Source organism: Oncorhynchus tshawytscha, linkage group LG11, assembly GCF_018296145.1.
Source record: "Oncorhynchus tshawytscha isolate Ot180627B linkage group LG11, Otsh_v2.0, whole genome shotgun sequence".
NCBI lineage: Eukaryota > Metazoa > Chordata > Actinopteri > Salmoniformes > Salmonidae > Oncorhynchus > Oncorhynchus tshawytscha.
The window spans coordinates 29,333,277-29,359,406 of NC_056439.1; the positions used below are offsets into that span (position 1 = coordinate 29,333,277).

Genomic DNA, 26,130 nt, shown 5'->3' on the forward strand with positions numbered 1-26,130 from the left:
GCTGGACATTTCCTAGTTTCCTAGTTCCGACTATATGTGAACGTGGCATGCCCAGTACAATAAAATCATAGAGATCCTATTAAATTACTAGTTCCTAATTATATGCATAAAACCATAAAGATAATATTAAAGATACACTATGCAAATAATTTCAAACAATTTATTTTAAGCAAACCAGACAAGTTTTCTTGTTTCTTTAATTTACAGATATCCAGGGGTCACACTCCAGCATTATTAACAAACAAAGCATGTGTGTTTAGTGATCCACCAGATCAGAGGTAGTAGGGATGACCAGGGATTTAGTCTTTAAGTGCATGAATTAGACAATTTTCCTGTCCTGCTAAGCATTCAAAATGTACAAAGTAATTTTGTGTGTCGGGGAAATATAAAGTTGTATAAAGTAGACCATTTTATTTAGGAATGTAGTGAAGTAAAAGTTGTCAAAAGTATAAATATTAAAGTACAGATGCACAGAAAAACAACTTAAGTAGTACTTTAAAGTATTTTTACTCTACACCACTGGAAAGAGTGCAAATAGAAACAATATACAGTTTCGCTTCTTAGACTTGCTTTCAATGAGAACCTATAACACAAATTTATATGTGAATTTGGTTGGGTCACCCCCAAAAATGTAGCTTTAAATCCTTAATTCTATGTGTAAAACCATGCACCATAATAGGATGTATGGTGCTGCGTTCAAAATAACTGGGAACTCGGACTTCTCCGACTTCAGTGCGTTCAAGAACACCGGATACTCTGAAAAAACGAACGACGGGGAAAAATAGTTTTTAACTTGGTCATCCAATTACGAAATCTAGTTGTCCTGAAAGCACCATAGGAATTCGGCCAAATTATGAAATCACTGATCTTTAGGTCGGAGAAGTCGAAGCTCTAGGATGATCCCTGAGTTTCCGACTTGGAATTCAGAGTTGCATGACAAACTATTTTTCAAAGTCGGAACGCGTTCCCAGTTGTCTGGAACGCACGGTAAAATCTGATGTCGGAGATTCCCGAGTTCCATGTTCCCAGCTGTCGTGAACGCGGCAATAGTTTGTAAGTAAAACCCCACAGAAGAAGCAGAAGCATTGGAAAATAACCTTCGAGAGGTAAGCCATTTTACTGTCGACCATCTGACTGTTGTCTAGCTAGCAATTGTTGTGTTATCAACATGTTATATTTAGCCAAAGCTAGTTAGGCAACATACAAAACAACAGCTAAAGTTAGCGTGAGAGTATCAACGTGCTAGCTATCCGCATTATCTAGTTAGCAAGTTTATACTGACTGACTTTCGCGTTTCCTTAGGTATCCCCACTCTGAGGGCGTCCAGAATATTTTCACAATAGGGGCAAGAATCAGCTGGATCGTGTCACCTCCGACGTTCACGACACTTATTTTGCCACCACAAGCCTAGCAACACATCACAGCTATTGGCAACCGTTCACTGCGCCTCTTGGACGACCAGCGGTGTGTTTATGTCTTTGTTTTACGAAATCGGTGAGTGCATTATGACTATATAACGATTAAGGTGCTATCGTAAATGTATTTATATTTTAAAATGACATTTTCTGCGTCTTAACATCAAAATGGCGTCTCCCATCACTCGTGCCATCTGATGACGCACTCTTCAGTGCCAACTAGTAGTTTTGGCGCGTTCAAAATAACTGGGAACCCGGACACTTTACGAGGTCAAATCATGACGTCGGAGCTCTAGAAAGAGGCCGGAGGTGGAATTCAAATCTATCTTTCCCAGTCGGAGCGCGCTTTTTCTTCTCCAGATTTCCCAGTTGTTTTGATCGCGGCATGAATGACGCTTTCACGATAACTGGGAACTCGGAAACGAGGTCGAATCATGACGTCAATGCTCTTCAGTCGGAACTCTAGATAGATGCCCGAGATTCCGAGTTGGATGACCCTTAATGACAAATACCAGTCGGAACTCGGTTTTTGCCAGTTGTTCTGGACGTCCTGAAGTCGGAGATTTCCGAGTTCCCGGTTATTTTGAATTCTGCTACGCTAGCTTCATCAGTCAGGTTTTCTGGTTGCTAATCTACCCATCTTCGTTTGTAAGGGGTTTGTATATCGAAGTGAAATAATGTGTCGTTAAATGTATTAGCTAGTTAACGGTAAAGCAAAATCAATTGGCTGGCTAGCGTAGCTAGTTAACAAACCCAATGACATGTGAGATTAACTGCTCTAGTCGTGAAGATGGCTAGCTCCGTAGGTTAGAGTAATTTTTGATGCCGAATTTGATGTCTTCAACTCGTGACTTGACCACCTCTATGGCAATGCCTGGTCGGAATTGGAGGACAATGAGCTAAATGTCAGACTGCCTTTTCGTCTTGTCTAATTGTCAACGGTGATATTTTAGTCACACTATGGACACATTGGGTAGCTAACAATATACCTATACAGATTGTTATTAAAAGGTCAAGTCATAGAATTATATAGGATACTTGGGTATTCAATAAAAGCCATTGCCATCATTATCAGAATCTGTGGCACTAGAGCTGATGTCTGTGCCTTTCGCCCTTTCTTTCAGAGCTGTTGTGCAGCTGTTGGAACCTGTGTGGAAACCTAGTCTACGAGCAAGGAGCTTGCAGCCACTTTGGCAAAATATTTTTCATGTCAGAGACGGTGGATGCTTGCAGTCGTTTATGTCATCCTCTATTTTCCAGACAGAAGATTCCGAAACATCTCCATTCAATATATTTTTATCTTACTGATAGTGCTAGTAGCCAGCCAAAATGTCTGTTAATGTCAACCGCAGTGTGGCAGACCAGTTCTATCGCTACAAGATGCCCCGTCTGATTGCTAAGGTGACTATCTGGTATAGTATGATCCTGTAAGAGAAATTACTTTCATATATCAAGAATGTTGAATGACTATCTTAGGGTGTGTTTCTTTTAGTTCTTTTCCAGTGAGATGTGCAGGCCTCAAGGGTGATCTGCAAAATGATTCTTAAAATTTTGTTTTGTTTTTGTGGTCGGATTTGTGTCCAGGTTGAGGGCAAAGGAAATGGAATCAAGACCGTCATTGTCAACATGACTGATGTTGCAAAGGCACTGAGTAGGCCTCCAACATGTAAGTTGACCTCCCCACCACAAGTGTTTTCTGAAGTGCTAACATTGACTCGCACCATACATTGATACCTTGACGTGGCTAAATGTTAGTGTGCATTTACCATCCATTAGCTTAGGGGATGTTGATTTTGACTCTTATCCTCCTTGCAGATCCGACCAAGTTTTTTGGTTGTGAGCTTGGTGCTCAGACCCAGTTTGATGCAAAGAATGACCGCTTCATCGTCAACGGATCCCATGAGGCAAACAAGTTGCAGGACATGCTAGATGTATTTATCCGGAAATTTGTGCTGTGTCCTGAGTGTGATAACCCTGAAACTGATCTGGTAACTATTTCAGGAACATATTTGTGGTGTACGTTTGGGTAGTAGAGGGGAACAGGAATGAAGTGTGCCGAGCGCATTGATCTGTGGGACTTTGCAATTGTAATTTGACCATTATACCAACGTCACAGATGGTCAGTTTTCCCGGTAATGTTTTTTAAATCTTTTTATTTTTTTATATTTTTTTTACTCCGCGTAATGTTGTATCAAGGTCCCTCCTGAGGCCTGTAGATATGACAGCCCGGGTCAGGTTTTTGTATATAGATATATTTGATGTCCTGCATACCTTGTGCTACATCTGTAATTTTGGGTTCTGCTTGTTCATGCCGCAGCCATTTGGATCTAATTTTGTATGCTACATACCCTGCATTGAGTGATCAATTGTCTTTTTGTCTTGCAATACAGTTATGGTCTGTTGGGTAAATTATTACTTGTCTGTTATTGGTGGTATAGTCACTGTCATTAGGGTGAATATGCTAATTTGTTTGACCTTTTCATTGCAGCATATCAATCCTAAGAAACAAACAATCGGTAACTCCTGTAAGGCCTGTGGGTACCGTGGCATGCTAGACACACGACACAAGCTCTGCACATTCATCCTCAAAAACCCACCAGGTAAGCACACAATAAGAATTTGCCCATAATTTGTTTCCTTACTAATCCAAAAGTCAAGTCAGATATGTGCCCTATTGAGTCAAAGCGCCGGTGGCTTTTTCATCAGAAAATGAACCTGGGTCTGTGGAGAAGAAGAAAGATAAGAAGAATCGTAAGAAGGACAAGGAGAATGGTTCTGGCAGCGTTGAGGCTGGGAACCATAACGACATAGATGCCCCTGATGCCGTGGTGAGTATCCTCATTAATGTACGCAAACCATGCCAGTTAATGTTAGCGGTTGAATAGGGAGAACAACTCTCCACCTGCCTCCCAAGTTATTATTGGTCTGAGGGACTAGTTTGTCAGTATCTCAAGCCTGCCATCTAGCAGCATTTACCCAGTGATAATATGTTGTGTATCAGGACGGTGAAGATGATGAGGATTGGGCAGAGGAGACCACGGAGGAGGCACAGAGACGAAGGATGGAGGAGATCAGCTCCCATGCGAAGAACCTGACCCTCAGTGAGGACCTGGAGAAGACCCTGGAGGAGCGGGTCAACATATTCTATAACTTTGTCAAAGTAAGTTGTGCCTGAAACTAATTACAAGGCTAATGAAAGTTTGTGACTGATTGTGAAATTCTCTTTGATATGGTGTAGGTGACTTTGGTCCTAGAGTGCCATAAGCACTTCATGTTTTTGATTTAACCAGACCAGGTGTGTTGATTAGTTCAGTGACGGACTAAATGCAATTAGCTCGGTTGGTCTGGTGTGGGGCGTAGTTGGGACAAGCTCCTGTAGTACCTGCGGTAAGGGTGTGAACCTTTAAATGAAGTTGGGATCCTTAACGTTAAGAAAAATCCCTAGCTTAAAAACAATGTTTTTGTATTCCCCCCCACTTAATTGAAATCGCAGTGCAGTTATTTTCTGTTATAGGCTATAAAGGCCTGGGAAAGTTGTGTAAAACCAGAGGAAGAGGAACTTTTTAGGCTACTTTGGGGAATTTGCAAGACAAGACATTGCGAGATGCACATTACCAAAACATATTAGCATGTTTCTGCTGCCTCTCACCCACGCTGGCCTGTCTGCTCTCTTTTTTACTAATGATGCAAATGTGTGATCAGTCTTCTGTCTGTTGTGTGTAGAATATTTTCGCCTATTCATGGTACAGGGCTCCAGAGTGGCGCAGGGGTCTAAGGCACTGCTTCTCAGGGCTAGAGGTGTCACTACAGACCCTGGTTCAATCATGGGCTGTATCACAACTGGCTGTGATTGGGAGTCCCATAGGGTGGTGCACAATTTGCCCAGCGTCGTTAGGGTTTGGCTGGGGTAGGCTGTCATTGTAAATAAATAAAACAGATTCTGCCGGGATACAGTAGCCTCTTCGGGACAGTTTTGCGAGCACAGGGTAGCCTATTCTTCGTTTCTGCCTCATCTGAAATTACAGAAGGCTACCGGGAGCCTTTATCGATTTACCCTTTTCAGACGTAATGGAATGTGACCCCTTGAACGCACTGCAGCTACGGCATGTTTGTCTGCTAGGGTAGGGTACACTATGGCTTTTTAAATGCCGGCACTAAACTTCTGGAGATATGAATGGGCATTGTACTTGTCTGTAAAGGAATAAGGCTTCTGAAGCAGAACTAATGTCCATCATTAGGCAACCAGAACTGTCAATCAAATCCTGAGTTGCTGTGTGCAGCCTGCTGCCTTGCCTGCGGGCAGACTATGTCCTAAAAAAGTACTTTTAAAGTTAGTTAAATACTGTGACTAACCAAGACATTTAATAGAAATTAAACTTCTAGCTACCATGCCATAAAAAATTAAAAACACAGCAGCACATCAGTCAGCAACGTTTATTGTTGGGGAGAAAATACAGAACATTTTATGCCAGAGCAGAATTCTGTCACTTATTTATTTTCTTGGTCTGCGACGTTCACAATTGTCGCTATCGACATGTTACTGTAGCTGTGTTCTATGTCTGTAAAGGTTTGCCGTAGACTTCACATCACTTAATTGCCCGGTCCAAGCGGTCATACATGGGTAATAGAACCATTAATCTGCATTGTAAATTGACGTGGATTAGATTTTTTTTTTTTTTTTAGCATTTTTAATGGAAAACAAAGAGGAATGGCAGTTTAAACATTAAGCTAAATTGTCCATTTGTCGTGGAACTCCAGGATCAGGGTCTCCTATAGGGTAACAATGAGAGTGAACGTTTTATGACCGGGACCAAGAAGTGTTGCCTAGTAGTCCTGTTCCACACTCAAATCTTTGTTGCTAGGCTTCTTGGGGTCTATGTTGAAGACCATGGTGTTAAAAAGCGTTCTTGTTTGTGGTTACTTTCCCCGTCTCCAGCAAAAAAGGGAGGACTGCGCCGTTGATGCAGCAGATAAGGAGATCTTGGTGGAGGCAGAGCGTCTGGATGTGATGGCCATGGGACCGCTGATTCTGAGCGAACTGCTGTTTGACGAAAACATCCGTGACCAGATCAAGAAATACAAACGCCATTTCCTTCGCGTGAGTCTTCAAATCCGTATTGTTACGTTTGACCTCTGTCTTAACCTCATAACTCAGTGGTAATGCATTCAAGAGGGGACAGTTGACCAAAACCATCTCAAATTGATTATGGGTTTTGTTACTGTTCCTTATGACTTCAGTTCTGTGTGAATAACAAGAAGGCCCAGAAGTACCTCCTGGGAGGCTTTGAGTGCTTGGTGAAGCTGCACCAAGCCCAGCTGCTGCCCCGTGTGCCTGTCGTGCTCAAAGACCTGTATGATGCTGATTTAGTGGAGGAAGATGTCATACTGTCCTGGGCAGAGAAGGTGTGTGGTGAAACATGTACATTGCTCGCACACACTTCAATACATTTGAATGTCCCACTTACGTAGCTTCTTGTAAAATAAGTGATGTTTAATTTTCTGTTTGCTCGGTTCTCTAAGTCTCGTTGCTCATGACTCTCTTTCAGGTGTCCAAGAAGTATGTCTCTAAGGAACTTGCCAAAGAGATCCATGCGAGGGCATCTCCTTTCATCAGGTGGCTGAAGGAGGCGGAGGAAGAGAGTGAGGGCAGTGAGGTAGAGGAGGAAGAGGATGATGAAAATGTGGAGGTACTGGTTAGACTATCCCCTGATTTCACAGCTTTTCCAGTTTTATACTGTTTGAGTTGGGCTACTAGGATCTGTTTAGTCAAAATTGCAGCTAATGCAAGACTCACTGTAATGTAACAACTCTTATTTTCTCATACTCAGGTTGTGTATGATTCTTCTGCTCGGGAACTAAAAGTGGAGACAGTAAAACCAAACAAGCCTGACGAGGAAGAGGACGACTTCGATATTGATGCAATTTAATTAAACAAGGATGCCATTTTTGAGAAGTTGTAGCTTTGAATCACATTTTTTCATCTTGTTAAATCACCAGCCCTCCTTTCCTTTTCTCACACCCTCACTGTTTTCTGGCATGATTAACATGGCGCTATGCACATTTCCTCTGTAATTTTGAGATGTATCCGATCTGAGATATGGGTCAGTTTTGGGGGAATTACTTGACTGGCATGAATTTCTTCCCTTTTTTGTCATTAAATGTTTTACTGTCCACAACTATTTTGTTCCAATTGAATTATTAGATGGTATTCTTGATATTGTCAGCTCTGTGGTATGTGTAAACTGTGCATAACCTCTGGATGTCACTCAGTGCTCAACACACTTGTGGTATTCCCCCTCTTGACAAGTCAGCAATGCCATTGCAGCATATTTTTGAATTGATACAACTTTTTGGAATAATGAGTGCACAGAACACACAACTATATGAAGCTCATCAGGGTGACTCCTTAACCCCCCCCCTGATTTGTATTCAGTATATTGCATCAGTATCTATTATAGGCCTACTTCACTTGGATGAGGCAAATATACACTGAACAAAAATATAAACATTTTAAACAGTCCCAACAAAAATATAAACAGTCCCATTTTTCATGAGCTGAAATAAAATATCCCATTTTCATACTCCCAGAAAGCTTATTTCTCTGAATTTGTGCACATTTGCTTTTGAGGGAGAGTGCATTTGGCATTCTGAATGCAGGAATGTCCACCAGAGCTGTTCCAGAGAATGTAATATTAATTTCTCTACCATAAACTGCCTCCAATTTAGTTTTAGAGAATCTGGCTGTACATCGAACCTGCCTCAACCGCAGACTATGTGTATGGCGTTGTGTGGCGGAGCGGTTTGCTGACGTCAATGTTGTGAAAAGTGCCCCATTGTGGGGGTATGGGCAGGCAGGCGTAAACTACGAACACAATTGCATTTTACCGATGGAAAGCTGAATGCACAAAAATACCGTGACGAGATCCTGAGGCCCAATTTTTTTTTAAAGGTATCTGACCAACAGCTGCATATCTGTATTCCCAGTCATGTTAAATTCATTGATTGGGGCCTAATGAATTGACTGATTTCCTCATATGAACTTGTAACTCGGTAAAATCAATGAAAATGTTGCATGTTGCGTTCTATTTTTGTTCAGTATATTTTCTTTATGGGAGGGACCTGCCATCCTGCCATAACCCAGCTACGTTTGCAAGCACAACCACTGACTCATGGTTTCTGTAGGTAAAGGCATGAACTTGTACACAAGAGAAAGACCTGTTATTTCCTATCTGTCATTAATGTGAATCACTGAGTGGTGACTGCGCTATCACCGGCTGTATTGCGCTCCAATGAGCGCCGAGGGACGCCTGTTTCCTCACTTCCTCTGCTGTTCTGACAGGATTTGGCCCGATCCAACCCGTGAGTAGCCATTTTGGTCCCACCTAAAACACTAGCCTCATTCTGAATCGGAGATGGAAGAAATTGAGCCGAAAGCGAGTCAGAAAGATAAACGCTATTGAAACTCAGGAATACAGACGGACAGGACATCAAGGCACACAAGGATTGCGTTACAAAAAGGAGCGATTTTGGGACGGGTGACAACAACCATCTGCCGTCCTCTCTGTCCGAGTGCTATTCTAACCTAGATTGGAGCCAGTCTCTGATAATTACTTAAATTTAAGAGGCCATGTATGGAATTTTTCAAATAAAAATATAGCTTATCAGCCTTCATTCTCAATATAAATGACTATATACCGAGTGAGCGTTATAGGGAAATAGATGTCATCATCACACTTTTTCTGCGTCCTCGGGACACCTTGAGACACATTTGGATTGGATGGACCGATGTTGAGTCAGTATCCAGAACCCATGGTTTTGGTCCAGAAGCAAGAGTACAATCGCCACCCCTTGTATTGCCAAAGAAGGTGCAGAATTTAATCATCCGGGAAATAGAGGCAACATTCATCGAGAATAAAATGTCAACAAAAACTCCACTACCTACGGTCAATGAGAAAGAGGCGGAAAGCGTAAGTAAACGTATTATTAAGTAGTTAGAGGTGTATTGTGTCTGACAATACAAAATAACCACTCTCCCTGTTCCATTGTATCATACCATTTTACTTAGGCTACTGGCTACATTGTATCTGAGTGTTCGATACATTGTGTCACACGGGAGATGGGCATATGTTCCTCTACTGTGCATGCCCTGGCTGTAATCTCCTATGTTGCCTGATAACACGACATATGCTGTGTTTGGTCTGTGGACAATGATAGATCCTCATTTGTATCTCCATCCAAACCTTACCTGTTAGAAGACTGGTTTTTAAAAGTGTCGGTCAATAGAGGTGCCAATTGCTCGCCTACCAATGGGCTTACACAGTTCCCACCCCTTTCAGTTCAAAGGCAATCGTCTGTCAGTTTTCATTCTCGTTGAGAGGATCGGGCAAGCACGAGGGGATCTATGAGTTACCCCCACAAAAACGAGAGAGTTATCTGGTTAAATGGCATTCAAATTGCCAGCACAAAAATGACAGGGTCTCCGTCGATGAAGAGACCCCCCATCACCATAGTAAGTAACGATTTATTAATAAGAGAAATCTCTGCAACTCTAGGCTACCTGAAATTTTCATTTGGCTAAATGAGAACGAAACACTCTTGGAATGTCTGTTAGTGAATTTGATCATTTTATACTGTTGTATGAAGTTTCCTTCATTTGTATCTGGTTAATCTGGAATTGACATTATAGTGAAGGAACATACACTGAGTATACAACATATGTATTACCTTTTCCATGGCAGACTGTCCAGGTGAATCCAGGTGAGAGCTATGATCCCTTATTGATGTCATTTGTTAAATCCACTTCAGTCAGTGTGTAGATGAAGGGGAGGAGACAGGTTAAAGAATGATTTTTAAGCCTTGAGACAGCTGAGACATGGATTGTGTATGTGTGTCATTCAGAGTGTGAATGAGCAAGAAAAAATATTTAAGTGCCTTTTAAAAGGGTATGGTAGTAGGTGCCAGGCGCACCACTTTGTGTCAAGAACTGCAACAATGCTGGGATTTTCATGGTCAACAGTTTCTCACATGTATCAAGAATGGTCCACCACCCAAAGGACATCCTGCCAACTTTACACAACTTTGGGATGCATTGGAGTCAACATGGGCCAGCATCCCTGTCGAACGCTTTCGATACCTTGTAGAGTCTATGCCCCGAGGAATTGAGGCTGTTCTGAGGGCAAAAGGTGGGGTGCAACTCAATATTAGGAAGGTGTTCCAAATGTTTGGTATACTCAGTATATTGCCAGGTAATAATACTTTAAGTGTGATCTACTTAGAGAAGGTTTATGAGAGAGTTGAATTGTTCTCACATTTAGAGGTGTTGTGTTTAGGTTGTTGTCTAGGTTGGTAGTGGATCACAACAGAAATTAAAACATGTTGCAGCAATGGGACAAGACTGTAACTACCAATTGGATGTCACGAAATTGGGGAGAAAAAAGGGTTCCATTTAAAAAATGTTTATTATAGCATCCCTGCAAGCGATAACAGCACTGTAACCCAGTGTTATGGTTGGCTTTGTAGGAAGTCTAGCCTGATCCAACAGACTGACCAGCACAGCGATCTGTCTGGTTTACGAGGCTATTGGTCGTCTGCTGAATCTAGTGCATTCTTACTGGTAACATCCTGATCAATGCAAACATCAGAATCTTATTAGCCTATGCTTTTCCTTTTCTTCCAGTTCAGCGCTGTATATCTTTTCCCACAACTGAAATTGTCTGTGTGGCCAGGGAACCACTGATGCCCAGGTTAGGGGTGGGGTTGTTAGGGCGGAGTGAGAGCATAGAGCAGGCCCTGTTGAGGGAGCTGAATGAGGGTGGAGAGTCGATAGTGACCCATAGAAAAGTCTCTATCTGATTTTGGGATGGGGTGTTGTGGGCTTTTAACCATGGTCAGAGGATCAATACGCTGGACATACACTGGATAGTCAAACTGCACTACAGTGAGTCACCAACACTAGGGTTGCAAAATTCCCTGGTTTTCCAGAAATCCTGGTAGGAGGATTCTGGATTTCCTGCTTATTCCCTCTTCATTCCGAGGGAATTTATTAAAAGTTCCCGAAATTTTGCAACCCCAACCTACACTAACCTTTCTTTACCCTCTTGGTTTGCGTGATCAGAATCTTTTCAATAAACATGTAATAAACAGGAGAATTGTTTTGGATCCTGACAGATAATGGAATGCCCCAGCATGAGCCACTGCTAGTGCAGAGATGTTCCACTCCTGTCTGTCCATCAGTCTTTCTGTCTACAGCACACTGTTTCACTCATGTCTGTCCGTCTGTCTGTCCACAGCATACAACTCACAGCAATGGGCGCCAGGAAGTCACCACGCGCTCTGTCCGCTCGGGAGTCCGCACCCGAAACTCTGGTGCCGACGAGCAGCCTCATGTGGGGAACTATCGCCTCCTGAAGACCATTGGGAAGGGCAACTTCGCCAAGGTCAAGCTGGCCCGCCATATCCTCACTGGCAGAGAGGTGAGAGGAGAGACCTGCAGCATGACAGGCTGCTGTAGCCCCTTTCTGGTTTACCTAGCTTCACAGACAGGTAGCCTAGTGGTTAGAGTGTTGTACTAGTAACCGAAAGGTTGCAAGATCGAATCCTTGTACTGACGAGGTAAAGATCTGTCGTTCTGCCCCTGAACAAGGCAGTTAACCCACTGTTCCTAGGCCGTCATTGAAAATAAGAATTTGTTCTTAACTGACTTGCCTGGTTAAATAAAGGTAAAATAATTTTTAAAAAATAGACTCTTCTTTCCCCTCTCAATAGCGTTGTTCTTGTTGTGCAAATATGAATTGTATGTTTTTCATCAGTAAGTGACATAAAAAAAGAGAAGCAATGTACATTCACCAGCTAGTTTATTAGGTACACCCAGCTAGTACTGGGTCGTACCCCCCCCCCTTTCCTTTAGGACAGCCTGAATTCTTCATGGCATGGATTCTGCAAGGTGTCGGAAACGTTCCACAGGTATGTTGGTCCATGCTGACGCAATGGCATGACACAGTTGCTGCAGACTGGACGGCAGGACATTCATGCTGCGCACATCTATCTCATCCCGTTCTCTCTCATCCCATAGATGCTCTATTGGGTTTGGTCAGCAACAATGTTGAGATACGCTGTAGCGTTCAATCGTTGCTCGTTTATATCAAGGGACCTAATGTGTGCCAGGAAAACATTCCCCACACCAGTACACCACTGTCACCACCGCATTACCTTTGACACCAGGCAGGATGGGGTCATGGACTCATGCTGCTTACGCCAAATCCTGACTCTGCCATCAGCATGATGCAACAGGAACTGGTATTTGTCGGACTAGGCTATTTTTTCCCACTCCTCAGTTGTCCAGTGTTGGTGATCGTGTGCCCATTGAAGCCACTTATTCTTGTTTTTATCTGGTATGAGTGGAACCTGGTGTGGTCATCTGCTGCAATAGCCCATCTGTGACAAGGATTGACAAGTTGTGCGTTCCGAGATGCCGTTCTGCATACCACTGTTGTACTGTGCTCTTATTTTCCTGTTTGTGGCACACCTGTTAGTTTGCACGATGAGCTGCTTTCACCCACAGGACTTCCGCTGGATGTTTTTTGCTTGTCGCACCCTAGACACTGTCATGCGTGAAAAGCCCGGGAGGCCGGCTATTTCTGAGATACTGGAACCTGCGCGCCTGGCACCGACGATCATACCACTCTCAAAGTTGCTTAGGTCACACGTTTTGCCCATTCTAACGTTCAATTGAAAAGTAACTGAATGCATCGATACCTGTCTGCCTGCTTTATATAGCAAGCCACATGACTCACTGTCTGTACCTAATAAACTGTCCGGTGAGTGTATGTACAGTTGAAGTCGGAAGTTTACATACACCTTAGACAAATACATTTAAACTCAGTTTTTCACAATTCCTGACATTTAATCCAATAAAAAATTTCCTGTCTTTGGTCAGTTAGGATCACCACTTTTAATTTTAAGTGAAATGTCAGAATAATAGTAGAGAGAATTATTTATTTAATCTTTTATTTATTTCATCACATTCCCAGTGGGTCAGAAGTTTACATACACTTAATTAGTATTTGGTAACATTGCCTTAAACAATTTAAACTTGGGTCAAACGTTTCGAGTAGCCTTCCACAAGCTTCCCACAATAAATTGGCTGAATTTTGGCCCATTCCTCCTGACAGAGCTGGTGTAACTGAGTCAGGTTTGTAGGCCTCCTTGCTCGCACACGCTTTTTCTGTTTTGCCCACATATTTTCTATAGGATTGAGGTCAGGGCTTTGTGATGGCCACTCCAATACCTTGACTTTGTTGTCCTTAAGCCATTTTGTCACAACTTTGGAAGTATGCTTGGGGTCATTGTCCATTTGGAAGACCCATTTGTGACCAAGCTTTAACATCCTGACTGATGTCTTGAGATTTTGCTTCAATATATCCACTTAATTTTCCTCTCTCATGATGCCATCTATTTTGTGAAGTGCACCAGTCCCTGCTGCAGCAAAGCACCCCACACAATATGATGCTGTCACCCCCGTGCTTCACGGTTGGGATGGTGTTCCTCGGCTTGCAAGCATCCCCCTTTTTCCTCCAAATATAACGATGGTCATTATGGCCAAACAATTATATTTTTGTTTCATCAGACCAGAGGACATTTCTCCAAAAAGTATGATCTTTGTACCCATGTGCTGTTGTAAACCATATTCTGGCTTTTTTATGGTGGTTTTGAAGTAGTGGCTTCTTCCTTGCTGAGCGGCCTTTCAGGTTATGTCAATATAGGATTTGTTTTACTGTGGATATAGATACTTTTGTACCTGTTTCCTCCAGCAGCTTCACAAGGTCCTTTGCTGTTGTTCTGGGATTGATTTGCACTTTTCACACCAACGTACATTCATGACCCACTGGCATTGTGATACAGTGAATTATAAGTGAAATAATCTGTCTGTTAACAATTGTTGGAAAAATTACTTGTGACATGTACAAAGTAGATGTCCTAACCGACTGTTTATACTGGTATTTCGTCTTCTACACACCTTGTTTTTGCTCTCTCCTCAGGTGGCAATAAAGATCATCGACAAGACACAACTAAACCCAAACAGCCTTCAAAAGGTAAGGATCCTCCCCGTGTGGCTGCGATTCACAGTACACTTATTGAGGTGGTGTGACAAAATGTATAATTTGTGAGTGTGGCTGTGCAACCCCTGACCTTTGTAGTTTTGGCCTGGTTGTGGTTGTTGCCAGTCAGAGGCCATTATTGATCTGACTGATGTGCTGTAGCAGGCAGGGTTTTGTAGCAGGCAGGGTTTTGACTCTTCTGTTGACAACCTCCTTGTAGGTCGTTATAAATAAACCCTAGGAGTAGTCATGTTGATTTAACTCATTCATAGCAATGCAAAGCTACAAATATCATGCTTAAATGTCCCCTTTGCCAGTTGAAATTCCCTTGTCTGACAATGCTATCAGAGACTTTGATTTGTGAACAATAGAAACTCTACCTCTCTCTGACACGGACCATGTTTTGATTTATTGTCCCAATAACCGAAGCCACCCGCATTTGTAGTCTCCTCTTCTCAGTGTACATTGGCCCTTGACCTTTGTAGTTATGTAATTACAGGTGTTGGATGTGAAGTTTGTTTTTCATCCCAGTTTGGAAGAGAGGAGGCCCAGCTCACATCTGTCACAAGCTTATTGTGATTTTATTTCGCCTCCCTCTATCCATCCCTAGCCCCCCCCCCCACACACTTCACTGGAGGTCACATGACCAGACCAGGCTGTTGTTGCATAGGTTAGAGGGCAACGGTTATGGAAGCCCTTGATTAAAGGTAAACAGTTTGTTCTCAAATGTTGGTGTGGCGTCTGCTTCTACTGCTCTCCTACTCTGTTCTTCTCAAGTCACCACAGAGCAGCACTAGTCTCAGTATAGGCTAATGAGAGCAGAAGCAGTGCTCACCAGTAGATGTGGAACTGCCTGTTAGAAAGTGACCCGTTGTGACAATTAGCATTGCACAAGTAAAGATTAATGATCCATGTATTAGTGCTCTGGTATAGCTGCATTGATTGCAACAACATCTAGAAGTGTTGTGTCTCGTGATGTTTTGGCAGACTTCTTAATGCCCTGGCCTGATAGTTCCCATGTGGTCTGTGTCTATGCCTCTACGCACACTCTGGATGTTTCTTGATGTAGACTGAAGTCTAACGTGTGTGTGTGTGTGCGTGCGTCTGTGCATGCGTGCGTGTGTGAGAGTGAGAGAACTGACCAGTTCCGCTCTTTGTCACCCCATAAGCCTGTCATTAACTGCTGTAATATAGTGTTATCTGACCCCCATAGTTTTTTCTTTGGAAACAATGATACGCCTGCCTGCCTTTCCATGACATGGAAAATGGCCTTTGATTTTTTCTCTCAATATTTATGCAGAACTATGACAATATTTTGGGTGTAATAATGGGTAGAGAGATGTAATGGGAAAAGTGAGCTTAAATTTGAACCACTCCGGTCTTCATCCTCCTCTAGTGTGGCCTGTGTCTGTCTATCTTTCTGTCTGTGTTTGTTGATGGCTTAACAGTTATTTTTGTATGTTTTTAACAGGCAGATCAGCTTTAATATTGCAGATAGATTGTGGGTTCTATCTATGTAATTGTTTACAGAATTTCCTATCCCCCATATACAGTGCATTCGGAAAGTATTCAGACCCCTTGACTTAATCCGCATTTTGTTACGTTACAGCCTTATTCTAAAATGCATTACATTAGTTTTTTTCTTCATCAATCTACACAATATACCCCATACTGACAAAACAAAACAGGTTTTTAGAAAATTTCACAAATAAAAAAACAACAACAACAACTGAAATATAAATGTACATAAGTATTCAGACCCTTTACGCCTCCCTAACCCCAATCAGTTGGGACGGCCAGCTCAAGGAAGTCTTGGTGGTTCCAAACTTCTTCCATTTAAGAATGATGGAGGCCACTGTTTTCTTGGTTACCTTCAATGCTGCAGACATTTATTGGTACCCAGATCAATGATACCCTTGTTTTTAAGCCCTAGATTTCTAGCCCCTTGATATTAATGTTGGATCTGATTTTAATAGCTAACATTTCTATGGCCATAATAAATAGATATGCTGATAACGGACAACCTTGTTTTACTCCTCTTGCCCTTTTTTAATACTTTCTGAGAAGTAGCCTTTAACCCATTGTGCAACACTAAAATAGTCCAATTATATATAAGTTCTAGTCGTACTTTATCCAAGGCCTTTTCAAAATCAGCGATTAATGCCAGGCCTGGTTTCCCAGATTTTTTTTCTAGTGTTCTATTGTGTCAAGTACTTGTCTTATATTATCTACAATGTATCACCCATGTAAAAAAAACTGTTTCATTAGGATTAATATTATCTGACAAAACCTTTTTAATTCTAAGCGCTGTACATTTTTCTAGGATTTGAAGTGAACTGAAGTGCAAGTGGCCTCCAGTTTTTTAGGTGGACTGGATCTTTATATTTGCCACCTGGGTCCTGTTTCAGTTACAGTGAAATTAGACCTTCTTGCTGAGTATCTGATAGTTTACCATGTGAGTGGTTCAATTTTTTAAATAACGGACCTTTGGGTGAACAGTTAGGATATGTCTTTAAGCTGCAACTTTCAGACATGGTGATATACTGTATCTCCTCTAATGCATTGTTTATGTCTACTGCAGCACTATTATGTCTTGAATAATGCCAGCCGCACAGTAGTATGGCACAACATCAGGCATGTGTCCTGTTCCATTAAAGATGGATGACTTTTATTATTTTATGGATGGGATGGGAGCACAGCTAGCTATAGTTAAAGGGAGATCAATCAAAACACTGCACATGGCTCTGACACAACTCTGTCATGGTTATGGAGCATCTGTCTAGTGTATGTGTGCACATCCTGCTCAAATTAAGTTGAAAATGGTCAAGTCTAAGGTTCCCTACTCTCTCTCTTCTCTGACACATCCAGTCCAACACTGAAATATGAATTCATTTATTTTCTGTCCTTCCAGCTCTTCAGAGAAGTAAGAATAATGAAGCTTTTAAACCACCCAAATATAGGTAAGTAGAACACACACACACACAATTGCAGCTGGGGGAGTAGACAGGATTCTCTGCTAATTTAGTTTGATTTTGTACCCCACGCATGCCATGATTTCTAAAATCTGATTATAATGACATACACAATGATAACCATCTAAAAGAGAGAAAGAACCGCTTCTACATCCCACCTCTGCTATATATAGCCCTGGAGCTCAGCCATTCTTCATCCAGAGACTGTTAGATCAGCTCACGGAAAACACTGCAGGGAAGACGACTTTACAGTATATACCCAATAAGCATGTGTGAGTGCCCTACAGTATATGCACACGTGAGATATGGTAAGCGTTAGTCTATGACTGGGTCCCACACACAGGCATGCATGCACAAAAGGAAATTAGAAATGTCTTCAGTTTCCTCAAGGCTTTCAGCAGTAGAAAATGTAAGTTATTGGATTCCTTGCTTTAAGTTACGACAGCTTGCTATTTATACTGAGGAGCAGAAACTCCCTAGAACCATCTTGAATGCCCCGTGCGCTATCCAGGACAAGCATTTTACAAAGTTGAGCCAGAAAGATGCAATGTATTAGTTGTTATTGCGTGTGGGCCAAAGACAAATAGTTTTCTTTCTCTTTCCCCCTCAGTCAAGTTGTTTGAGGTGATCGAGACAGAGAGGACGCTGTACCTGGTGATGGAGTATGCCAGTGGAGGTGAGCAGTATTACGCCTTGGCTTCTCAGCCCTCATAACTGCTGTCATGGTAAAGGGCTTGGTGAAGAGTCATACATATCATACATACATACATGGGGGGTGGGTGGGGGGGATTATTTATTTAAGATGTTTGAAGAGGTAGGATTTCAGATGGGCAGGGACTCTGCTGTGCTAGCCTCAGGGGGAAGCTGGTTCTTCCATTGGAGTGCCAGGACAGAGAAGAGCTTGGTCTGGGTGGGAGAGCCAAGAGACACACACACACACACACGGACATGGACACACACACACACTTACTCCCTGCCTCCGGTCAACACTGAGTGTGTGTGGGAGGGTTTTGAGGATGCAGAACTAGAGGTTTTATGGGGAGAATTGTGTTGATGCAGCCCCCCCCCCACAAAGACACAGGTGCGTGGGCTGAGGAATGCCTCTGATGTTGTAGCCATACTCAGAAGCTTGTGCCTTCAGGACAGAACTACAGTATATTAATTAGAGTTCTGTTTCCCTCTGTAGGCATGAGGAACAGTTAGGCTCACATGCTCCACATACCGTTTTTCAAAGTAGTTATTGACTTTAAAAAAAACATTTACCTCATTTGATGTACTGTCTGAATGTTGACGTTTTAAAACTTTTTTTCCATTTGAAATATGCAACCTTTAATTTCAGCTCCTAACTTTTTCATTTCTCTTGCAGGAGAGGTCTTTGACTACCTTGTTGCACACGGAAGGATGAAAGAAAAAGAGGCCAGGGCTAAATTTAGACAGGTAAGTACAGGACTTTTCCCGCAGTGTGCCTGATTCACACCTTGCCTGCCTGGCCATACGTCACAAGTCAGTGTCCTGACCCACACAGGGTATGAGGTGGGGTTATGAGAACTGTGGAGTTGTGGAGTTATGAGAACTGACAAAACACAGAGCTCCCCTCATCTCTTATCTCTCTGTCACTGACGGTGAAACACTGGGGGTGTGCTGCCTACACACAGTGCTCTGCAGTGGAAGGAAAGGCACACTCAGAAATGTCTAGGCTATAGCTTCCTACTTCCCTGGTCTCACTGCAGGTTCATCTTACTGCAGCGTTTCACTGGGGGCACTGATATACTGATACATCTAGAGCAGATGCTCACACAGGAAGAGGGGACACAGTTTTCTCCCAGCTAGAGATGTCATGTCTACACCTTGTGTCTGAGATACTCTGTGTCTCTAGCTGTATCTTCTCACTCTACACCACATCTCCTCACCACATCCTTCACCCGGGGGGGAGGGGTGTGTGAAAACATTGTCAGGTGGAAGACTGTAACTGTCTGTCTATCTGTCTATTTCTATGTAGATTGTATCTGCTGTGCAGTACTGCCACCAGAAGCACATTGTCCATAGAGACCTGAAGGTAAGGAACCAGTGAGGGCCTGGCTGGGGGGTGTATGTGGGGGAGAGGAGGATGAAGTCAGGTGGCCGGAGGCAGGCTTTTTACCTGCTCCCATGTTCTCCGCTGCACAATATACTCACGTAAAGCAATCATTCCATTTAGCCAGTCTATGTTATGCTACCACATGTAGAATAAATATTGATGCTATTTTAATCACGGTTAGTGTGAGTGGGTCGACCTCGGTGGGAGTGACTCTGTTCAGAGTTCCCATCTCCTCTCCTCTCCTCTGGCGGCAGCCGCGTGTCCACACTCTGCTTCCTCTGTAGAGCTTCATGAATGATCCATGAGGACAGAGATGTGAGAGCAGAGAGCATCCATCTCCACCCTGTGTGTTTGTGTCACTGGGGAGAGGAGGAAACACAGTTAAACTTTACACGCGACACTAACTTTGACTTGCAGAGCACTTTGTTTTTGTGGGGGGGTGTTCTGTAAAGGACCCTCTTCAGGCATCAGTTGATCTTTTTGTGCCTCTGACATCTCTATATCTTATTGGAACTCTACTGTTATCATGAGTCTTTGAGTTATTCAAGTATTTGCTTTTACCTGTGACCCAGTTGGTCTGTTACCTACATCTATTCTATTTCACTGCTATTTCTCACCTCATCCTCACGTCCTTACATCTCTCCCTTCCCTCCTGTGTCTCTAGGCAGAGAACCTGCTGTTGGATGCAGACATGAACATTAAGATAGCAGACTTTGGTTTCAGTAATGAGTTCACCATGGGGAACAAGCTGGACACGTTCTGTGGCTCCCCACCCTACGCCGCCCCAGAGCTGTTCCAGGGGAAGAAGTACGACGGGCCCGAGGTGGACGTCTGGAGCCTAGGGGTCATCCTTTACACACTGGTCAGCGGCTCGCTGCCCTTCGATGGGCAGAACCTTAAGGTCAGCAAAAATACTATCACAAAAATACTTCCATCCTCAGATTCTTTGTCATTGGGAGATTCATAGTCAATGAAACATATGGGTACAATTAGAACTTACAATTTCAAAGATGCCCTCACTGCCTGTCTCATTCACTCTTTCTCCCTGTCTGTCTCTCTGTAGGAGCTCAGGGAGCGGGTTCTGAGGGGGAAATATCGTATCCCCTTCTACATGTCCACAGACTGCGAGAACCTCCTCAAGCGCTTCCTAGTGCTCAACCCGGCCAAGCGGGGGACTTTCGAGGTGAGGGACGACAGCGAAAATGTAAATATTCTACACTTCTTTATTCACGCCGCCCATGGCACTCCAGAGCATTTCTTTCCACCCGCCACCTCTCCATCCATCCACCACCCCTCGGCCTGGCATCTGCTCGACACTCTCTTTTTGTGCTTCATATTCTCCCTTCTCTTTATCTCTCTCCGCTGTTGGCACAGTACATAATTCATGATCACTCTTATTTTTTTAATCCTTTTTGGTTCTGAGAACAACACAGACGTTGTCTTAGTTTCTGTGTTCACATTGTGTGTGTAGAATCCACCCTCATCCCTTTTGTCACCAGATGTTGAGATGAGCTATAACCTTGCATTGAAAGATGTCATTTAGAATAGGTGTCGGCCTCGTGATTGTACATTTCCTATTATCTTGTAAACCCATCGTACACGACTGATCTATTGATTGGCGAGTTTGTTTGAAAATTACATTATGCAGAATTACATAAATGGCGATTCTGGTTTCAAACAGTGGAGCGTTGCATCGAATCAAAGTCTCTATCCAATCTTTTTCAAGGAAACCACAATTCACTTTATTTGAGTTCAATGATGGAAAAGTGGATTTAAGACGGTTCCTTATGCTACACACATCCATGTGTATGTATGACTGATCATGATGTTAAAACCCTGTACTAAGAGGACCCTGGCCTGTATTACAAGGACTATTTATTTTTCTTTCAGCAAATCATGAAGGACCGCTGGATCAACGTGGGATCGGAGGAGGACGAGCTTAAGCCTTTTGTAGAACCAGAACAGGACATCACGGATCAGAAGAGAATAGGTACTAAACAGGAGAAAAACTGCTCTTGTTATTGCGCTTCAGAAACTCGAGTGTGTAGGCAGCAGCAACACTGCAACAGAATCACTCTCAGCATTTAAACACTTTGAAAAGAAAAAGAAGAAATGCAGCATAAAAGCAGCCCTGTTTCTGCGAGAGCCCCTGAGAGAGGGTGAGACACATGAGACAGAGAAAGCCTCCACATCCTGCCCTGGATAAAAGCACTATGGCGGGAGAGGGAGGGGTAGAGAGGGCGTATGCTCTGAAAGATGTCCTCTGGAGTGTGGGGGTATTGCATAATAGCAGCTGGGATCTCCGTCAGAGCACATGTGTTAGAGGGAGATGCCAGTCACCTAGCGCACAGAGAGAAAGAGAGGGGGGAGATTGGATGGAGCACATGTTTCACTGAGGGCTCTGTAGTCTAGTGGGGAGAGATCACATGTTTCACTGAGGGCTCTGTAGTCTAGTGGGGAGAGATCACATGTTTCACTGAGGGCTCTGTAGTCTAGTGGGGAGAGATCACATGTTTCACTGAGGGCTCTGTAGTCTAGTGGGGAGAGATCACATGTTTCACTGAGGGCTCTGTAGTCTAGTGGGGAGAGATCACATGTTTCACTGAGGGCTCTGTAGTCTAGTGGGGAGAGATCACATGTTTCACTGAGGGCTCTGTAGTCTAGTGGGGAGAGATCACATGTTTCACTGAGGGCTCTGTAGTCTAGTGGGGAGAGATCACATGTTTCACTGAGGGCTCTATAGTCTAGTGGTGAGAGATCACATGTTTCACTGAGGGCTCTGTAGTCTAGTGGGGAGAGATCACATGTTTCACTGAGGGCTCTGTAGTCTAGTGGTGAGAGATCACATGTTTCACTGAGGGCTCTGTAGTCTAGTGGGGAGAGATCACATGTTTCACTGAGGGCTCTGTAGTCTAGTGGGGAGAGATCACATGTTTCACTGAGGGCTCTGTAGTCTAGTGGGGAGAGATCACATGTTTCACTGAGGGCTCTGTAGTCTAGTGGTGAGAGATCACATGTTTCACTGAGGGCTCTGTAGTCTAGTGGTGAGAGATCACATGTTTCACTGAGGGCTCTGTAGTCTAGTGGTGAGAGATCACATGTTTCACTGAGGGCTCTGTAGTCTAGTGGTGAGAGATCACATGTTTCACTGAGGGCTCTGTAGTCTAGTGGGGAGAGATCACATGTTTCACTGAGGGCTCTGTAGTCTAGTGGGGAGAGATCACGTGTTTCACTGAGGGCTCTGTAGTCTAGTGGGGAGAGATCACATGTTTCACTGAGGGCTCTGTAGTCTAGTGGGGAGAGATCACATGTTTCACTGAGGGCTCTGTAGTCTAGTGGGGAGAGATCACATGTTTCACTGAGGGCTCTGTAGTCTAGAAAGAGAAAAGGATGGATAGCTAGAGAGAAGGATGGATAGCTAGAGAGAAGGTTGATAAAAATAGAGAAGGATGCAGAGATAGAGAGAAGGAGTGATAGATAGAGAAGGAGGGATAGATAGAGAGAAGGATTGATAAAAATAGAGAAGGATGCAGAGATAGAGAGAAGGATACAGAGATAGAGAGAAGGAGGGATAGATAGAGAGAAGGATGCAGAGAGAGAGAAGGATGCAGAGATAGAGAGAAGGATGCAGAGATAGAGAGAAGGATGCAGAGATAGAGAGAAGGATGCAGAGATAGAGAGAAGGATGCAGAGATAGAGAGAAGGAGGGATAGATAGAGAGAAGGAGGGATAGATAGAGAGAAGGAGGGAGAGATAGAGAGAAGGAGGGATAGATAGAGAGAAGGAGGGATAGATAGAGAGAAGGAGGGAGAGATAGAGAGAAGGAGGGATAGATAGAGAGAAGGAGGGATAGATAGATAGAGAGAAGGAGGGATAGATAGAGAGAAGGATGCAGAGAGAGAGAAGGATGCAGAGATAGAGAGAAGGATGCAGAGATAGAGAGAAGGATGCAGAGATAGAGAGAAGGATGCAGAGATAGAGAGAAGGAGGGATAGATAGAGAGAAGGAGGGAGAGATAGAGAGAAGGAGGGATAGATAGATAGAGAGAAGGAGGGAGAGATAGAGAGAAGGAGGGATAGAGAGAAGGAGGGATAGATAGAGAGAAGGAGGGAGAGATAGAGAGAAGGAGGGATAGATAGAGAGAAGGAGGGATAGATAGATAGAGAGAAGGAGGGATAGATAGAGAGAAGGATGCAGAGAGAGAGAAGGATGCAGAGATAGAGAGAAGGATGCAGAGATAGAGAGAAGGATGCAGAGATAGAGAGAAGGATGCAGAGATAGAGAGAAGGATGCAGAGATAGAGAGAAGGAGGGATAGATAGAGAGAAGGAGGGAGAGATAGAGAGAAGGAGGGATAGATAGATAGAGAGAAGGAGGGATAGATAGAGAGAAGGAGGGATAGATAGAGAGAAGGATGCAGAGATAGAGAGAAGGATGCAGAGATAGAGAAAAGGAGGGATAGATAGAGAGAAGGATGCAGAGATAGAAAGAAGGATGCAGAGATAGAGAGAAGGAGGGATAGATGGAGAGATAGAGAGAAGGATGCAGAGATAGAGAGAAGGAGGGATAGATGGATAGATAGAGAGAAGGATGCAGAGATAGAGAGAAGAATGCAGAGATAGAGAGAAGGATGCAGAGATAGAGAGAAGGATGCAGAGATAGAGAGAAGGATGCAGAGATAGAGAGAAGGAGGGATAGATAGAGAGAAGGATGCAGAGATAGAGAGAAGGATGCAGAGATAGAGAGAAGGAGGGATAGATAGAGAGAAGGATGTAGAGATAGAGAGAAGGATGCAGAGATAGAGAAGGATGCAGAGATGCAGAGATAGAGAGAAGGATGCAGAGATAGAGAGAAGGATGCAGAGATAGAGAGAAGGAGGGATAGATAGAGAGAAGGATGCAGAGATAGAGAGAAGGATGCAGAGATAGAGAGAAGGAGGGATAGATAGAGAGAAGGATGCAGAGATAGAGAGAAGGAGGGATAGATAGAGAGAAGGAGGGATAGATAGAGAGAAGGATGTAGAGATAGAGAGAAGGATGCAGAGATAGAGAGAAGGATGCAGAGATGCAGAGATAGAGAGAAGGATGCAGAGATAGAGAGAAGGATGCAGAGATGCAGAGATAGAGAGAAGGATGCAGAGATAGAGAGGAGGGATAGATAGAGAGAAGGATGCAGAGATAGAGAGAAGGATGCAGAGATAGAGAGAAGGATGCAGAGATAGAGAGAAGGAGGGATAGATAGAGAGGAGGAGGGATAGATAGAGAGAAGGATGTAGAGATAGAGAGAAGGATGTAGAGATAGAGAGAAGGATGCAGAGATAGAGAGAAGGATGCAGAGATAGAGAGAAGGATGCAGAGATAGAGAGAAGGAGGGATAGATAGAGAGGATGCAGAGATAGAGAGAAGGATGCAGAGATAGAGAGAAGGAGGGATAGATAGAGAGAAGGATGCAGAGATAGAGAGAAGGATGCAGAGATAGAGAGAAGGAGGGATAGATAGAGAGAAGGATGCAGAGATAGAGAGAAGGATGCAGAGATGCAGAGATAGAGAGAAGGATGCAGAGATAGAGAGAAGGAGGGATAGATAGAGAGAAGGATGCAGAGATAGAGAGAAGGATGCAGAGATAGAGAGAAGGAGGGATAGATAGAGAGAAGGAGGGATAGATAGAGAGAAGGATGCAGGGATAGAGAGAAGGAGGGATAGATAGAGAGAAGGATGCAGAGATAGAGAGAAGGAGGGATAGATAGAGAGAAGGAGGGATAGATAGAGAGAAGGATGGATAGATAGAGAGAAGGATGCAGAGATAGAGAGAAGGATGGATAGATAGAGAGAAGGATGCAGAGATAGAGAGAAGGAGGGATAGATAGAGAGAAGGATGCAGAGATAGAGAGAAGGAGGGATAGATAGAGAGAAGGAGGGATAGATAGAGAGAAGGATTCAGAGATAGATGCAGAGATAGAGAGAAGGAGGGATAGATAGAGAGAAGGATGCAGAGATAGAGAGAAGGATGCGGAGATAGAGAGAAGGATGCAGAGATAGAGAGAAGGAGGGATAGATAGAGAGAAGGATGCAGAGATAGAGAGAAGGATGCAGAGATAGAGAGAAGGAGGGATAGATAGAGAGAAGGATGCAGAGATAGATAGAGGGAACTGATGTATTATTAAGGGAGCTGATGTATGATGGAACTACAGCTCCGGGATCTTCCTCACCTGGCATGCTCCTCTCAACGTGATGCGAGCAGCACAGCGGGGGTGGAAGTGATTGGTCGGGAGGCAGATGGAAAATGGGGAGTGATTGGTTGGAAGGCAGCGGGGGTGGCAGTGATTGGTTGGGAGGCCTGTGTGTTACCCACTCCTCCCCTCCCCCCAGCACTTTTCCTCTGCTGATGGATGGGGCGAGAGGGAGGAGGGGTGATAACACCTGAGCTGGAATGCAATGCTGACTCACTCATGATGAGGTTTCTGCTGCATTTAATAAGTGGTGGATTCGCTCTTGTCGTTATGGTGGAATAGGAAGATATAAATACACCATTGCTTTAAATGAGTCAGAGGACAAAGTGTGCATAATTGCT

At 43.5% G+C, this 26,130-nt stretch overlaps 2 protein-coding genes across 19 annotated transcripts in view; both read left to right on the forward strand.

The window, feature by feature from the left end:
* Nucleotides 1-833: 833 nt before the first annotated feature.
* On the forward strand, nucleotides 834-7,591 carry LOC112261683 (eukaryotic translation initiation factor 5). Of its 5 annotated transcripts, none has more exons than XM_024437207.2 (12): nucleotides 834-1,106; nucleotides 1,303-1,494; nucleotides 2,540-2,816; nucleotides 3,000-3,081; nucleotides 3,231-3,403; nucleotides 3,904-4,015; nucleotides 4,122-4,243; nucleotides 4,417-4,575; nucleotides 6,352-6,513; nucleotides 6,654-6,818; nucleotides 6,962-7,102; nucleotides 7,244-7,591. In XM_024437207.2, the coding sequence occupies exons 3-12, from the start codon at nucleotides 2,745-2,747 to the stop codon at nucleotides 7,340-7,342; spliced, it is 1,287 nt and encodes a 428-aa protein (XP_024292975.1). In that variant the 5' UTR covers nucleotides 834-1,106; nucleotides 1,303-1,494; nucleotides 2,540-2,744; the 3' UTR covers nucleotides 7,343-7,591. The 5 variants fall into 5 exon arrangements, with proteins under 5 accessions (XP_024292975.1, XP_024292976.1, XP_024292978.1 ...); XM_024437208.2 differs by having other exon boundaries at nucleotides 1,303-1,464; XM_024437210.2 differs by lacking the exon at nucleotides 1,303-1,494.
* Nucleotides 7,592-8,674: 1,083 nt separating this feature from the next.
* The window catches only part of LOC112261684 (MAP/microtubule affinity-regulating kinase 3), a 32,384-nt gene continuing 14,928 nt past the window's right edge, over nucleotides 8,675-26,130 (forward strand). For 2 of the 14 annotated variants that reach the window (XM_024437224.2, XM_024437225.2), the window contains exons 1-10: nucleotides 8,678-9,382; nucleotides 11,705-11,887; nucleotides 14,453-14,506; nucleotides 17,424-17,472; nucleotides 18,095-18,160; nucleotides 18,851-18,921; nucleotides 19,484-19,540; nucleotides 20,226-20,462; nucleotides 20,625-20,765; nucleotides 21,452-21,551. In XM_024437224.2, coding sequence (XP_024292992.1) covers nucleotides 9,332-9,382; nucleotides 11,705-11,887; nucleotides 14,453-14,506; nucleotides 17,424-17,472; nucleotides 18,095-18,160; nucleotides 18,851-18,921; nucleotides 19,484-19,540; nucleotides 20,226-20,462; nucleotides 20,625-20,765; nucleotides 21,452-21,551 — 1,009 coding nt within the window. In that variant the 5' untranslated portion in view covers nucleotides 8,678-9,331. Of the gene's footprint in view, nucleotides 9,383-11,704; nucleotides 11,888-14,452; nucleotides 14,507-17,423; nucleotides 17,473-18,094; nucleotides 18,161-18,850; nucleotides 18,922-19,483; nucleotides 19,541-20,225; nucleotides 20,463-20,624; nucleotides 20,766-21,451; nucleotides 21,552-26,130 lie in introns of all 14 variants that reach the window. The other 12 variants (XM_024437212.2, XM_024437215.2, XM_024437217.2 and 9 more) reach the window with 9 other exon arrangements.